Consider the following 17,165-nt stretch of genomic DNA (forward strand, 5'->3'; position numbering starts at 1 on the left):
TTTGACTAGTTATCATCTTCTTCAAAGTATCACGACGTATCGATTCATTGTTCTTGATTAAAAAGATGAAAAGGTTTAAATTAAATTTACGATATTACATATTCTCTTCAAAATGAAAATATCAAAATGATGAATTTGCATTTTTGTGGAAATATCAATGAAGAAAAAAACAAGAATAACAATAAAATAAGAAATTTATCGAATAACCGTAACAGATTTTGATGGACCGGATGATTTTGTTACGGTGTCGGGAAAAGTAACGATCCACGGTAGTGCTCTGAGTTTATTATGAAGACAGCGTTGATGTGCCAAAGGAGTTAAGGGCTTGGCCTAAACTTACAGCTTACTCCAACTCAGTTTTTCTCTTTCTACCTCGTTCGTACTCCCTTGCGAGGTCTTTGCACCGCCAAGTTTGCTTTATAAATATCGTCGGAGAACGGGCGCGGACCTGCTAGAGAAGAAGCTCTACGTTCGTTATGGATCCAGAAGCGATCTCTTCTTTTTTTTCTTCTTCTTCTACTTCTTCTTCTTCTTCTTCTTCTTCTTATTCTTCTTTTACTTTTATCATCGTTTTATTTGACTACTTCTTCTCGTATTCTTTCACAAATTATAAAAAGATCTTCTTCGATAAAGTGTACAAATATTTACAAAAAAATTGCCTCCCCCGTTTGCATTTATCACATTTATTTATTTAATTATTTATATTGTGAAATTTGACAATTGATTTTCGTTAAAATTTTATTAATAGAAAAAAAGACATCTCTCTCTCTCTCTCTCTCTCTCTATATATATATATATATATATATATATATATATATATATATATATATAATAAATTGAATCATTGAAAAATGCCATTCCTGATTTTGCGATTAGATTAGATTTTGTTAATTCTTCTTCTTTTAATGAAATCAATTTTATTTATTTCATAATTTGTTTGTACCGTTGTTGTGTTTTACGCCATCTTGCCTGTTTCTTCTCAACGTTAGAATCCAACTCGATCTTAGGAAAATCAGTTTCAACCGCACCAAAGCCACTCCTGTTTGAATTGTTCGATATAGCTATCTGTAAAAAAGAGAAAAAAAAAACAGATCGAAAGAAGAAGATGATAAATGAAATAGACAAAATTCTTATATACAATAGAGAACGATGATAAATTGCAGTTGAAAATTCGAGTCGAAAGGAAGAGAAGAGACACCAATCAAAAGGAGGAAACGGGAAGAGGGATAAGGTGGTGGTAGGGGAATCTGGAGTTAGTAAGAAGAAGCCGGGGTAATCTCGTCTGTGTAAGGGAGGACAGGGGTGGGAGGGGTTGGAAGGCGCTAATACGCGCCAGCTGTAAAATAGAATGAACCTCGTTTCTGAAATATCTATGCAAATCCTTTCCTATACTTGGACGAGACGTAATTCGTCGCTGGGGTTTTGATAAACTGTCTGGGCAAGTTTGCACGATCAAAGTATTCGTCCGGTTAGATTTTCGGTCGTCTGCCAGCGATAGAAAATGCAAATCGTATCCCGACCTTTTTCCGCGAATGCGACTCGGTAAATTTTTAGTATCAGCTAGTTCCCTCGACTCTCCTTTCTAAACCCCCCCTTCAGTCCCCCCCGGTACCCCTGGTCCCTCATAAGTTTCGTCCTCGTTATAATCTTTACCTCTTACTCCACCCCCCTCCCCGCTTCAAAGAGCAGCAGCCAACGTAACTCGAAACGAAGCGGTTTTATCGACACGACGGAGAGTTACGAGCTTGAAAGTTTAAATAAATTTCCCGCTCTTCTCGGTGGGATTTATGCTAATTCGAATTAGAGCGAGAGCGAGAGAGAGAGAGAGAGAGAGAGAAACTATGGTTATTTCATTTTCAGACGGTCACGCTTCCGCGGATCATCCTCACGAGGCACCACGAATCTTATATCTCGGAGTTTGAAGAATTCAGCTTTGGTAGAAGAGAATCGGGTCTTCTAAAAATCATAGATTAAAAGAGAAAGAGAGAGAGAGAGAGATAGAGAAAGGGTTTGTGTCTCTTTCGGGAAGGATTCTTATCGTCAAGAGGGAACCGTTTCCAGATTTTAACCAGCTCTACGGTGGAACCCACCACCCGGGTATATTCTCTCTTCAGCTGGTATTTGGGGCAAGTGTACTCCCTCGTCTGGGCTGTAAATGAGGCCCTATTCCACCGGCGCCGTCACTTGACTTACTTGGCTAAAAGGAAAGAGAAAAAGAAACGCCTAGTAGAGAAGAGCGCATCGTGGAAAATGAGAGAAATTATGGGTGGTGGTACGCCTGCTCCTCCTCCACCTTCTCCTCCTCCTCCGTCTCCTTCTCTAAAAGCAGTAGCAGCAGTAGCAGCCACCAAAAAAGCTCAGCCGAGAAAGATTTCGAGTACGTCGAGCACGTCGCAGCGTACAATGCCCTAGGATTAGAATTTTCTAAGCGAGTAACTCGTTATTTCGTTGGTAGGTAAATGCAGTAGTTTTCTTTTCCCGGTCAGTCTTGAAAACGTCGCAAAACAAAAAAAAAAATAAAAATAAAAATAAGAACGAGGAGATACTACCCAAAAACGAGACCAAAAACTTTGCCATTTAGTCCGCGAGCTCGTTCGCGTCTCCTAAGTAATAGTATGAATAGTTAATTAAAAATGTTAGCTTCGGTAGACTAAGATAAAGATTCACGGGTAAAGAAAGGGTGGAAGGGGAAAGAGATTAAAAAAATAAGAAGAAAAGAAAAGAAAAGAAAAGGAAAGAAAAAAAAATTCATTTCGGAGCTAGGTACCCTGGCAATTTTAAGCCGACGAAAAAAGTCTTTCTAGCGTATTTGGGACAAGTACTGTACCCGTCTGGCTTGAAAATGAGGCCCTGTCTACTGCCGCCGCCATCACTTGACTTACTTGGATAAAAGAGAAAAAAAGGGACGGAAATAGGAAAACTGAGGTAGTAGACGGAAATGGAAAAAAGAAGGGAAGTGGAAAAAGAAACGAGACGGCGAATGAACTCGTCGTCGCTTTGATCGAGAAAACGAGCTAGCTGAAAGAAGAAATTAACTGCGACTTGTTACTTAAGAAAAATCGTCATAGCTAAGAATTAACAAGTCCAATTTGTTCCTCCAACCGCGTTAGAGAATAAGAAAAATTTCATGAAAGATAATACGAGAGAAAATATAGACAACACATACGACGACGACAACGGTCAATGCGGAAAATCACTTGTTTCTTGGTAAATATAACAAAGTCGTGTGTCAAATAGCGACACAGTCGCTATATGGCCGACTACTACGTCGTCGACACTGTGACGCACAAAACCGCCAACAACGATTCAACGACAACTACAACGATGAGATACATCCATCTCATCTGAATCGTCTAGACCACTTATATGCTATAACACATCATTGTCGCGGCCGCTCGTTATAATCTATGCCATGACACAGTCGGCATATAGTCGAATCATGATGAGAAGAAAACGGACTAGTAGACTTTGTTCTATTCGAGACGAAGAGAAGAGAAGAGAAACGAAATGAAACGAAACGAAACGAGACCAGACGAAACCAGGAGAGGAGGAGAGAATTTTCTGCGAAAACATAATCCACCTTTCGAATGGAATTACGTTGAAACTTTAATACCTCGTCGGTTTGCTCTTTTCGTCTAAAAAGCTGACGAAGGAGATTAAAATACATGCTCCCGTCTCCGCTATAGTGCACGAGACTAACGAGCTACGTTCCTAGCTTATATATTTACGTGGACCGAACGAGAATAAAAAAGAAATAGAGAGAGAGAGAGAGAGAGGAAAGAGAGAATAACAGACAGAGAGAAAATGGACGATCGATTTTGTATAATAATAATGTATGATATATCTTGTTATACTTTTCTTTTTCGGAAACGATAGAACTAACCAGACAACGTCTGGGTTACCTACTACGTCGATCGATCGATAATGCAAGAATTGCAAGAGAACAAGTATATAGATAGAGAGTCAAAAGAGGGTTTGGGGGGCGGGGAGGGGTGGGGAAGGGGGGAGGGTATAGAAAGAGACGACGTAATTGTCCCCGTCCTCGTCCTCGTCCTCGTCGTAGTCATAGTCGTCGTCGTCGTTTCAAACTTTCATACGAAACGACGACCGATGTTAACCGTCTGCAAAGCAAAACTATTCTCGTTCCTTCCAGGTGTCACGACCCAGATCTCATCTTACGATTGTACCACGAAATAGGTTTTATCCGAATAACGTTTCGAAAGTTAGGATCCATCCCTCTTAGGAAAATAGGCAAATGGGGCAAAACGTTTGGACGGGAGGGGCAATGCACTGTGTTGACGATTACCGATTAACGCCCACCAACTGGCCAATCGGCAAGTTACACGACGAACACGGTACTACTCGACGTCTAACTCCACTAGCATCGTTTAATCTTCGTACGAGCTCTTTTGATGCTTGCGCGTATTCGAATGCGTACGACGCTCATTCGTCGCCTCCGTCAATTCATCCTTCTATTTATTCATCGTCGTCAACCTTGATTATGTTCTTCCTTTCTTTTTTTTCTTTTTTCTTTTCCCCTTTCCTATCAAACTGTAAGAACTTATTTCAATCTTTGTATTTTTTTTTTTTTTTTGAAACGTATCGATTAAAATATTGAATATTTCTTTCAATATGCAAAAATATGGTTATCTTTGATGCAGCAGGACGTACAGAAAAAGAAAATTCCTAGAAAGTAGACTCTACCCGCCCCCTTTTCTCTCTCTATCTTGTTCAGTTACATTTGTTCTACGATAGACATTGAGCTTAGACAGACAAAACGGTGCCGACAGACGTATAATAACATATTGGGAATTCGCAGGTTCTCCTTCCGGAGGAAGAAGAAGAAGAAGAAGAAGAAGAAAAAGAAAAAAGAAGAAGAGGAGGAGGAGGAGAAGGAGGAGGAGGACGGTGGTAGTGTGCCAGACGGTCTGTGCCAGTTCGAAAGTTTGTCCCGGTTTGCCCGTCTGGCATTACCGGAGACGAGGGTGTAAGAGGTGGTAGCAGCACGTGTACACCACTACTGTGATCTGTAATAGTCGTAGTCGTCGTAGTCGTCGTCATCGTCGTCGTCGTCATCGTCGTCGCACCTTGACAGGTTGAATGTGGGCTCCCATACGTGGAGACAGCATATTGGGTTCGAAACTTTGCTCGTTTACAACGCCGCCGGTGTGTCCGCCGTCGCCTCCGGTCGCTACCAAGAGCCATCCTAGCTCTCTGAAATAAATGTCACTGACTTCTCTTTGCTTTAACTCTGTCTCACCCTCTCCTCCCTTTACCCTCTCTCTCTCTTTCTCTCTCTTTCGGTATTTCAACCGGCAACTCTAATTCTACATTCTATATTCTATCCTTAAAACATCGTGTGTCTCATCTCTTCGCAAAACACTTTTCACCTCTTATATAAGTTTTAAACTAAAACGTAAAAATTTTCAACACTTGGAATACTTTACTACGATTAGTGTTTCTTGATGATCTCACATAAAAGAAAAGGGAGGAAAAAAATAATAATAGTTTATATCTATACATTTGAACAAGATTAGAGCTCGGTAGGGCTTCTTCTACTTCTTCCTTAGATAAGAAAGAGTGAAAGAGAAAAAAGATAGTAGACAGAGCTAATCGAGAGATCGTTCAGGAGATTACTGCGAATGCGAATGGCAAAACTATAGGAGAGAGTGAAAGAGGAGTCTATCGGATAGAAGAAGAAAAGGGATCTTCCGCTTACTTAACGGCGTCCTCGTGTTTGCAGAGAATTAATTAGTATTTGGCTGTCTGTATAGAGTGTAGAATCCCGTAGACTAAACTAGACGTATACATAGGTAGCATGCGGCGCGATCGTCTGCGAGTAGACGAAGCTCCGAGAGATAGAATAGACAGAGAACATGGGCCATGGAAGATCGGGTAAAGGGAGAGAGGAAGAACAAGAGAACAGATAGAGAGATAGAGAGAGAGATAGAGAGAGAGATAAAGGCAGACGGGTACAAGAGCCCATAGACGTATCGGAGACGCCAGGGGAACACGTTCCATATACTTCCCGAGGAAGAGCACGCGTGTTACCACCGCGGTCGTGCGATAATCCTGTGATGGATGTCCCTAGATGCTCGTCGGTGAAACCTCGAGCATCCTGCGTGCTCTAACGTCGTTAGATGTGTGTGTGTATGTACGTTTGCTACTACTGCATGTGTGTTTACTCAGCGGAAGCCGTCTGGCGGCGATAGGGCAACCTAGATGACGTATTGTACTCGTCGTGTCTATTCGTTTCAAAGCTACTTCCATCGGGGGATGAAGCTAAAGCTTGAGAATCCGTGTTAGCCCGAGTGGAAACCCTCCGGCTTCATCGCATTCTACCATACTAATCGAACAAGACTCTCGAACGACTCAAAAAAAAATTAAAAAAATTTGCGTCAACCAACGATAGAATGTTCCTATGACGACGGGGGAAAGTCATCGCGACTTGCACTAATAAACCACACAATATCCTCTTGTAGTTTTTCGTTCCGTCGCATCCTCTTTGCTTGACTCTAATACTCTTTCAGCATCTTTTCCACAGTTACCTCTATTCACCTACGTCAAAGACCAGTTGCCCGGAACTAAGCAACAACATTGAGTATAGCGATCTATGTATTACATATACATATACATATAAATATACGTAAAAATCTGCATCTACGAGCGACAGTTACAGTGAACCTACATATAGAAATAAATTTTGATGCATCTTATTATTATCATCAAAGAATCAATGATAATAATCTAATTTACACAAATTTTTCAAGATAATCAATTGTAATCCTTTCAATATTATGAATAAACAAGATATATATTAACCCTCAGGATTCATATAAGGGAGACACAGGGGGGTATGATCCTAATAAGCAAATGAAAGAAATAAAAGATCTTTCTTTTTTTATTTTTTTGTGGAGAACAAAGAAGACACAAGGTTAACGCATATCCGATTATCTATATATATATATCGGCGGATCGTTTAATTAGTTTGGCCTGTCTCGACATACGTTCGACCACAGTCGGTGCGTCATGTACTGCTGGCGCGTTATAATTAATAGATATCTCTCTCTCTCTCACTCACTCTCTCTCTCTCTCTCTCTCTCTCTCTCTCTCTCTCTCGTCGTACTAACCTTACCACCCATCCCATTCCCTCTCTCATTGTACATATTTGTGTGTCGGGTCCAGGCGATTGTTCGCGCAACGTGCGCTATGCGGAACGTGTACGCACACCTCGTCTAGACCGATCGACCGGGGGTTTGCTGCTCCTACTCCTGGATCGTATATTCCTAGTTAGTTAGTTAACGTTATGTGTAGCCGATGGTGTACACGTACAGGGCGGCGGCGGCGGCGGCGGCGACGGCGGCGGCGGTGGCTATGGACGGAACAGACGAACAGACGAACGAACAGACAGATATATAGATGGAAGGACGGACGGAAGGACGGATGAACGGATAAATGGACGGACGGACGGACGGACGGATGGTTGGATGGATGGATGGATGGATGGATGGACGGACAGATAGACGGACGTTAAATCGAGACACGGTTATGCGCGCACGTGTGCGCTTACCCTCTTGTGTACACAACATTATACATCCGCGTTCTGTCTCCATTTCCACCCCCTTCCTCCCGCTCGCCTGCCTCGTCTCGCCCTGTCGCTCCACCTCCTCCTTCTTCCCCCTCTCCTTGAAACATCCTACTCTCTCTGACCATTGCGAATGGGGTCTATGTTTGTATCCACACACACCACCGTTAGTTTCATTTTCTTCCATCGCTTTGTTGCACCAATCGAAAGAATAAAAGATAACTTTGTCCTTCTGTGTTCAAAGAGACTTATGCACTTATCTCAGCATGAAACGATAAGGATGAATAAACATTTTTATCCGTGGCCTTATTTAATCACGTTTAATATGTATTATATATATATATATCTTCTAAAGAAATGATCTATCTGGAAAATTGATCCGGTAGAATCCGGTTATAATCTAACGAACGTTAAATCACGCCAACGCGTTTGACGTAACTCTTTTCTGTTTTCTTCTTCCTCTACTTTTTCTTGTTTCTTTTTTTTTCTTTTGATTTTTCTCATTCTCTCGAAATAATACGAGTGCTGGCAGATATCTGTTTCGATTTACATTACGATATTTTCAATTCTATGATTAAAGATCAAAGTAATCGTTCGTAAAGGATTATCAGATTTTGTTGTTGTACAAACAACGTTAACACTAGATCTACCAGACCAGTCCAAAATTTTGACTATGTTCGGGCCATTTTAATTCAAAATTTCTATTTCATGTAACATTTAATTTCTGTAAATAATTAAGCGTTTTGTTATTGAAAAAATGTCTATAAATCTATTTATTTATTAAAATTATTATTGTTAAATATTTTTTGTTATATTTTAAGAGTAAATAAAGACTGGAAGCATCAAAAAACATTTGTTTTTTTATACACCAGTCATTTTGACTAGTGTGGTAGAAATAGGTATACTGAAAATGGTGGTATATCTAATGTTAACATTATTTTTCAATCATTTCGCCGCTTTCTCTTTCTATCTTTTTCTATTTTCGCAGAGTAAAATTGGAATAAGATGATTGAGATAAAGAGATGACATTGTAATCTTATATCCACGGTTAGTCAGCGAATCGTCGTCTAGACGTTAGAGACGCTCGTGTTGGATTTATTTGTGACTGTGGATTCCCACCTGTTGCCTCCCGCACCCCTTTAGAATAGCTTTACAACGAAGACTCTTCTATCTCTCTCTCTCTCTCTCTATCTATCTATCTATGTATCTATCTATCTATCTATCTATCTATCTATATATATGTCTATCCATCTTTCTCTTCTTTTTCATTAACCTTTTCGCTACGGAGCGCTTGCGCCGCACACAATGTGATCGCTGTGAACGGACCGCATTACTCTTTATACATGAATAGTCATTCTTCGAGGGCGCATATATACGCCCGTCGGAGCAAAAAGGGTTAAATACGAATGTCCTTTCACTTTCTTTTTTCCCCCCGTTGCAATCGTTTTGTATTTTACATTGTAGATTGACGCATTAGCGGAATTTTGTTGCGGTGAGCGTTAATACGTAAGTAGTACCAACAAAAAAAAACAAAAACAAACAAATAGATATAAATAAAAAAGGGGTGTGTAGTAGTAAGTGGGATTGGTAAAAAATAAAAAAGAAGAAGGAATAGAGAAAGAGAAAAAGAAGAGTTATATGGATCTTGACAAGGCGACTTTATTTCTCGGCCGAACCTGTTGCTGTTGTACATGAAGCATTGCCTTCTTCATCGGTCCTTCTCACTTTCCATTGGATCGTTCTTCCTTTTATTCTGGCGAGTGCAAGAAAGAAAGAATGAATGAAAGAAAGAAAGAAAGAAAGAAGGAGAGAAGGAAGAGGATAAAGAAGAAAAGAGTCCCGGAAGGGTAGGAAAGAGGAAAGAGGAAGGGTCTGAAGAACCCAACGGAAGTCAAAGACTATGCATCCATGGAAAGCCCTGCCGCGGGCGGTACGATGAAATGCAAGGTCGTTTCAATATTACGTAATGCTATAAGAGAAAGAGAGAGAGAGAGAGAGAGAGAGAAAACGAAAGAGAAAGAGAGAAAGAAAAGAGGACCTCGAGTATAGTTACGACGGATGATATGCAAGAATACTCGTGAAAGATTCATCTCCGTGTTTCTCTTTCCCTCTTACCCTGAGGCTAAAATTCAGCCATTGTCTTCTTTTAAAATTTCCTATGTTGTTCGTTCGAAAAAATAAAAGATTGTCGTTTAAATAACAAATAATATTGTCGTGGCATTTCAATTTTGATTGATGTAAATTTGTAGATATTTATTCAATAACGAAATATAAATGTTTCTCATATATATTTGGATATATCAAATTCAATTATTTTCTAATGATTTTTATTATTGAACGAGAAAGAAAAAAAAAGAAACTATTTCTTTTATATATAAAATCGAAAGATGTGAAACTATTATTTTAAAAATGAAAATTATTATATCTTCCTGTTGGAAAGATAAATAAATAAATAAATAAATATAAGAAAGAGTGAAAAAGAAAGAAAGACATTTTATGAAAGCACCGGTAGGTAGGTACGTACGGATTCATTGTTTTCGTTGAAAATACTTTAAATTATTTACAACGTCATTAATCAAGCACCTTTTCCAAGACTCAAGCTGTAAAATGCCGAGGCAATATAGAAGTGGATGTAAATCGTAAAAAGGGTGCTATCGAAGATAGAAACGACGCTTTCAACGTCCTATCGGATACTGCACGTAAATGTCTATAAAATGAAATTGTTGTGTAGTTAACGAATGCAGTCTCGAATCAGATCTACTATTCGTCATGAAAAAAAAAAAGATACATATATATATGTATTCAATTCAATTCTAATAAAAAAAAAAAATTATTTTATCAAATACATCAATAAATTTATTTCTTTATTGAATTAATCTTACATCGTTTTGTTATTTAATTTTGAAATATTAAACAAAACAAAAAACAAAATAAATAGAATTTATTGTATTAGAATATTTGTTAATATATTAAGTATTATATATTATATTAAAGTTCAAAAATATCAAAAAAAAAAAAAAAATTAGCTAACCCAATGATACTTAAAATAATATAAATAAATGATTAAAAAATGGTTCTTCTACTTCTCCCCCTTCTCCAATTTCAATAGAAATTTCTTTCTCTTATTCGTTAATGTCGTTTACTAGGGAGACTATAAAAAAAAAAGAAAAAAAAAAATTGTTTTTCAACTGAAGCACTCAAATAAATGAACCCGTCAAGGAAATACCGAGGTAAAGCGTTGGTTGCCCTTTTCTGAAGGGTCTCCTCCTCGATCTCTTCTCCCTTTTTCACGATTTTATACTTTATCGCGTCTTCTTGTAGTTTACTAGCAATCGTTATTCCTCGGCTTTACAATGTTCGCTTTACGATTTTCCTGAAGTAACACAAACTCTTCTTCCCAAGAAGATCTAATTCAACCTTTTTTCTTTTTCAAATAGTTTCCCCTTCTTCTTCTTCTTCTTCTCCTTCTTCTTACTACATTTACCGTTTACGATTTAGGTCAGAATTGTGCGAAACGAATGCATTCGCAAATTCGTTTTTGTCTTATTTGCTCGATAAATAAAATGCAATTTTGTTGGTTTATGATAAATATAAGAAAGAGTACCTTATGAACACCTTTGTTCTATTGGATTGTTTGAAAAGTAGTTTCGTTTGCTTTTTTATGTGAAAATGAAGACAATGTTTGCTTTGAGATTAAACCTGGACCATTCAAGTGGACATAATCTGTTAAATTTGATAAATTTCACATCTCACCGATGATCTCACGTGTTGTTATTTGCCGGTTTGCCGAAACTACTTTCCAAACAACCCAAAGAAGGGACAGAAAGAAACCAAAATTGCGATTAAAGAAGAACAAATTGTTGTTAAAAGAAAAGATATTATTAATTCGATTAATTACGTTTCGTCGTCATACCAATCTCTCTCTCTCTCTCTCTGATAGTTTCTAATTTAAAAAAAAAAAACACACATTTTTTTTTTGTATTTTATTCTAAAGTACAACGGCACATCGTCAAACTCTCGGATCTCGCGAATGAACGACGAAAAAAGAAAAGAATGCGACGACGAGGCGACAAGCTAAAAATACATTCTCTCATTTATATGCCCGACCTACTGTGTTGTACATCTTCGATCGTCTTAAGGATCCACTGAGTTTTACGAGCAAATAAGAGAACAACAACAACAAAAATACACAAGAAGGGGGTGGGAGAGAGAGAGAGAGAGAGAGAAAAGACCGGTACTTTTATTTGTCGTCGTCGATAAACAAAAGTTTTTCGTATATAATAACATTGTTGATAAAAGATCAAATCGAAGAAACCTACGAAGAAATATGCAAAAACGAAAATCAACAAAATTAGGTTCGCAATCATGACGTTCAAGAAAGAGAAAGAGAGAGAGAGAGAGAGAGAGAAAATATACAACTTTTCATCCTTTAATTCACATTTTTTTCCATCGAGTAACCAGTTAAATTCTACCAACGAAGAGTAAGCAAGCGAATCAGAAAGAAAGAAAGAGAGAGAAAGAGAGAGACAAAAAAAGAGATGGTCGGGGTGCAATAGAGCATACGATGCGTCTAGACAAAATAATGATTTGGATTTCAATACATTTGCATTCATTTCCAGAGTCCCTCTCAACACTACCGTTCGTCCCTTTAACATCAGGCACTCACTTTCTTTCTCTCTCTCTCTCTCTCGTAGTGTGGTGTGTATGTGTGGGATAATTCTCTTTCCTTTTCCACCCTCTCTCTTTCCTGTAGCTATTCTATACGTTTCACAGGAGTTACGCTCGTTATCATACGAATGCTTTGCTCGTACCGTCGGAACTCGTTTTGCTGTCGTCGTCATTGGCACCGTTGTCGTCATAGTCATCCTTGTCGGAGGAAGAAAAAATAGAGAGAGAGAGAGAGAGAGCGAACAAATATACAATTCAGATTAAATTTGATCTACAAATGTAACGAAGAGATACGATCTGACCGAAGGAACGAATTTTTGTATTAAAAAATTAGATCATATCTTTTTTCCATTTGCGAATTTTACACATCAGGTGAAACATTAAATTGTTATTTATGTTTAACATACTGACCTACATTCGTTTTTAATTAACTATCATTATTAACACATTGACTGTCGTCTCGTCAAATATTTAATTATGAATTAATATGAATTTAAAATGAAATGAATATCGACAACTAAAATATTTTGAATATCATTGTTAATTGGGCAGTGTCCTTAGTGTCATGAATTAAGTAATTTACTCTATTCAAGTGGTTTGCAAACTTTTTTGTCCTATCACCCCCTTTCTTGACAAAATATTGCTTATTGCTCCCTTACCCATTGGAAATATGGAAATACTTTGATGACCTTTTTTTACAGTCGCACCAATCGCCTCCCCCTGCCCCCTGACCGCTTCAATCGCCCACTAAACCCACCAGACGCACAGATATAAAAACAAAGAAGCCTAAATAAGGGAATTTCTTTGTAATATTTTATTACTATTGACAGAGTATCGATATACCGACATTGTTGTGTAGTATAGTATAGCAGCACGAGTCAGACTCCGCTGACATTTTTTCCTTTTTAGTGGTTCATTTCCCCCACCCTCAAAGTTCACCTGTGCTCGTCATCGCCCCCCTGGACCACTTCATCGCCCACCAGGGGGCGATATCGCTCACTTTGGGAACCACTGCTTCATTCGATACAGGTAGCTCTTCTACAACACGGTATCTTATAACACTGCATTTCTAGGAACCTATCTACCGTGTTATAGGAGGGTTGCCTGTACTTATAAATTGTATTTAAAATATATATATATATTGTATTAGAAAAAAATATATATTTTATTATTCTTTTGTGAACCCCCTTAGAACGTTTTGCTAATCTAGAGTGTCAGTCAACGTGTTTAATATAAAATAATGTCGATAGTATTATTTATTTTCAGATTATTTATTCTTATGCTTACCTATTGTTAATTGAAGCCCCCTTTTATTTTATGAATAAATTTATTGAAAAAGTAAAAAAAAGACTTACCGGTTCGGTTCTACCATCGCCATCTTTTCCTAAGGAACGACCTTCAGACCATCCCATTTTAGATAATAACTTGAATCCTCGATTATCTTTTGCTATCGATCTGTAATAAAAAAAATACACAAATAACAATGATATTATTTATTCATAATTTAATGTAATATTTAATCGTCTCACTTACTTTTCCGTAGAACTCTGTTCAGTCTTGGCATGATGATTTGATGAACCAACATTCTTTCTACGAGCTTGTGCTCTATCCTGATAACCGGTTGCTAATTGACTGGCAGACGCAGCATTATCTTTTTCTATTCCAAACTTCGTTTTTAATCTTCTTAATTCTTGTTTATGAGTAGTCTTTTTTGACAGTACATTTTCTTCTGTATTTGCACTGTGTTGAACTAATCCTGGTTCACAGTGACCGCAGGTTTTATTTCCGCTATGTATATGACATAACAGTTTTGTATTACCCACTTGAATTATTGAACCATGTACTATCTCATATGACACAGACTCTTGTTTAGCTACAGACAATCTTTTCCCATTTAAAAATGTACCATTCCTCGATCCTGAATCTACTATCCAGTAAGAATTCGTTTTCTCATTGTAGAAGAATCGTGCGTGATACTAAAATTATTGACCATTTAATAAATATTATATAATCGAATTGTTATATCTCTTGTATGTTTAAAATAATATTTTAAATCTTATTCTTATTACTTACCTTACTGACATTCATATCTGGTATTACAACTAAATTATCTTCTTCTTTACCCATTGTACCACCTGTGTATGCTATGAGGAAGAGCGAGCCAACTTTTAATTTTGGAAGGTTTGTTTCTTCAACTATAATTCTCATGCATGGTGGATACGTCTTTGCTATATCTGAAATAAAAAATATATTTTTATATTTACATATAATTATATTTATTACTATATATTGAATGATAGTTTTTTTTGGATATAACATTATTATTTGTATTCTAGTAAATATATTTAAACGTGATACGAAAACCGAATAAAATAAAAAAAAATAAAAAAAAAAAAAGATAGAGAAGATAACAAAAATATATGTGCATGCACACACTTTGCTCAGAAGGCACGTTCGTTTGCAAATCATCTTCGCAATAATGATATCAAAATATCATGTGTGCAAATCACACACGTTAGAATTGAAACCTTCGAAAAAAGCAAGTTTCGAGAGAATGAGACGAATACTGAATATCAGGATTAATATTATATAATATTATTTTTGTATATTGCTACAGTAAGTTATATTATTTTTATTGGAAATATAATAGCAAAGTATAGCGTATTTTTTTTTTACAAAACGTGTCAAGTTTTTTCTTAACACATTAAGCGCCACGCGAATTCTTGGGGAAATTCCCATCAGGCCACAAACGTTACTTTGTATTGAACAAATAGTTGAACAACACATAGAGAAAACCGAGAATAGGAAAAACTGTATATTACATATTCTATCTCATTCTCTCGCAAGCTAAATCCTATAGATATATATATATGTTTGTCTCTTTTTCTCTATTTTTCTTTCTTCATCGCATTTTTGTTCCCTCCGTTTTCAAGTTACCCCCATTCTAAAGAAAAATCTTCACTTCAATAATTCAACCTTGTTCTTCCTCATTTTCAGTCTCACTATTAGTGGACAATTCTGGTGTAATGTTACAAGAGCTCTGTTCATTATCGCTGTCCGTGTATTCATCATCCTCTTCAGACTCATCTCTTAACTTCTCTCCATCTTGATCGAGTTTGCGTTTTTTCAGCGTATCCTACAAGAGAGATATGTGTGCATATTAAAAGCTCAAGACATTTACCCAGAGCATGACGTCTGTATCTTTCAACTTTTATATTTGAAAGTCCACTTATTAACTCATTTATCTCATCCGAAACCTGAAACGAAATAAAAATCAAATATATACAGCAGGTGGTAACTTTGTTTACATTTCAACAATTTTTACTCTCTTATATTGTTGTATCTATGATATCATTGTCCTTAAATTATTTATTAAATTTGTTTGCCTTTTTGCTATCTGTATTTTCTTCCATTTTGATTTCTTCGGAATGTGCAATATTATCCGTAACTGCATGCGCATGACTGTGAAACTTGTACGTTTTACTGCTCTCATCATAATAATAATATATTCCCGAATTTCCATCATAATAAAGTCCTTGTTTCTATACACAATATATATATATATTTAATATATATATATATTAATATATTATTATGTAATTAATAATTAATATATGACTTTATATATATATACATAATAGTAACTTACAGCGTCATAATAATATCCTGTACTATAATTGTAATATAATCCAGAAGTTTCCTCATATACAAAACCATTCTGCAATGAGACAGATTCTGCTACTTCCTTTACTTGCTCAACAATACTATTTGATTTTGTATTATTACTTAAATCCCAATTTAATGTTAAAGATTTGTTTTCGTATTCTAAAGGATCTGTTTGAGTACCATATTCTACAAAATTCTTATTCTGCATTTGATTTAAATTTTTCTATAAAAAAAGAAAAAAAAGACAATATTAATAAGTAGACAATAACTAATTGGATAGATTACTTTTAAGATGCTATCATTATGTTACGTATATACCTGTTTTTGTAATTTATTATATAATTTTCTGATCTTTTTACGTTGCTTCTTGATAGTCTCTCGCATTTCACGTATAAGTTTTAATACATGAGGTAAAGATTGCAACTCTTCATCTAAATCTTCACCAAAATCAGATTCTATTTCTCCTTCCTCGCTTTCACTTAGCGTATCGTGCTCCATCATCCTTTTCTCTATTTCTTCGTGACAATAAAAATCAGATATACTATAAACAAAGTTTTATAAAATTACAATTGCATAACTATAAATATTCTTTTTTTTCTTTTTTTCTAATAATAAAATCATTAAGAGAGCAATGCTTAATGTTACAATGTCGAAATAAACAACAAACAATAAAATAATTTCAAAATCAAATACAATTCGCTTAGGATATTTACTGATTAATAATAAAACTTAACAAATAAATCTTATTTCTTAATAATAAACATTAAAAGCATTATTTACACAAACCTTGTATAAAATTGAACAAAAATGATAACAATACAATGTTTTTATAACCAAATGCAATTCGTTCGCATATTTACTTTGAGTTGGTTAACAGTGTATCTGGACGAATTAATGGAAATAATGTCGAGCAAATAAAAAAACAAAAATATAATTTATTTCAATTCAATAACACATATATTAATTCGCGTAATGAATAGCAGAACGATCGTTAGAATACAAAAGAAATCGAGCTTATTGTATAGTAGATAACCACATTCCCAATATTCTGCTCGTTAGATGTTGTGCGTGGAACACTTCTACTAGCTGCTTGTTGGATGTTGATGTGAAGCGTCTCATTAGCTGCCAATAGAACGGCAAATGTAAAAACGCCTTTATATGATCATGAGGAGGCGCCGAGATGTGAACTATACTCCCCACAAATGGAACATATGTAGCGACATCTAGAAACAGCTGTTTGTTACAC

At 36.4% G+C, this 17,165-nt stretch overlaps 2 protein-coding genes and 1 long non-coding RNA gene across 4 annotated transcripts in view; 1 reads left to right on the top strand and 2 right to left on the bottom strand.

The window, feature by feature from the left end:
- Window positions 1-13,708, bottom strand: part of LOC107064167 (follistatin-A) — an 86,445-nt gene extending 72,737 nt beyond the window's left edge. Inside the window, exon 1 of the mRNA XM_089178308.1 lies at window positions 13,609-13,708. The gene's annotated coding sequence lies outside the window, so the exon portion shown is untranslated. The remainder of the gene's footprint in view (window positions 1-13,608) is intronic.
- LOC107064126 (angiogenic factor with G patch and FHA domains 1) lies at window positions 668-17,083 on the bottom strand. 2 transcript variants are annotated; one of them, XM_015316473.2, is made up of 9 exons: window positions 16,706-17,083; window positions 16,238-16,434; window positions 15,903-16,142; window positions 15,640-15,795; window positions 15,230-15,389; window positions 14,327-14,487; window positions 13,787-14,229; window positions 13,609-13,708; window positions 668-1,065 (listed from the first exon to the last, which is right to left on the bottom strand). In XM_015316473.2, exons 2-9 carry the CDS (start codon window positions 16,418-16,420, stop codon window positions 922-924), a joined length of 1,587 nt encoding a protein of 528 aa, XP_015171959.1. In that variant the 5' UTR covers window positions 16,421-16,434; window positions 16,706-17,083; the 3' UTR covers window positions 668-921. The 2 variants fall into 2 exon arrangements, with proteins under 2 accessions (XP_015171959.1, XP_015171958.1); XM_015316472.2 differs by having other exon boundaries at window positions 16,238-16,460; window positions 16,706-17,081.
- LOC149030644 (uncharacterized) lies at window positions 9,345-12,106 on the top strand. Its single transcript, XR_016178499.1, has 2 exons — window positions 9,345-10,101; window positions 10,179-12,106. It is a non-coding gene; the product is annotated as an uncharacterized LOC149030644 (long non-coding RNA).
- Window positions 17,084-17,165: the final 82 nt, after the last annotated feature.

The sequence above is a fragment of the Polistes dominula genome, unplaced genomic scaffold (genome assembly GCF_049000335.1).
Source record: "Polistes dominula isolate Pdom_NZ unplaced genomic scaffold, Pdom_raw_medaka contig_77, whole genome shotgun sequence".
NCBI classification, from domain to species: Eukaryota; Metazoa; Arthropoda; class Insecta; order Hymenoptera; family Vespidae; genus Polistes; species Polistes dominula.

Excerpts from the sequence above, each read along its gene's own strand:
- LOC107064126 (XM_015316473.2), bottom strand. The coding sequence starts at position 16,420 with ATGATGGAGCACGATACGCTAAGTGAAAGCGAGGAAGGAGAAATAGAA. Across the intron at positions 16,143-16,237 it reads ATAATAAATTACAAAAACAG|AAAAATTTAAATCAAATGCA; the intron begins GTATATACGTAA and ends CTTTTTTTATAG. Across the intron at positions 13,709-13,786 it reads GAACAGAGTTCTACGGAAAA|ATCGATAGCAAAAGATAATC; the intron begins GTAAGTGAGACG and ends TTTTTATTACAG.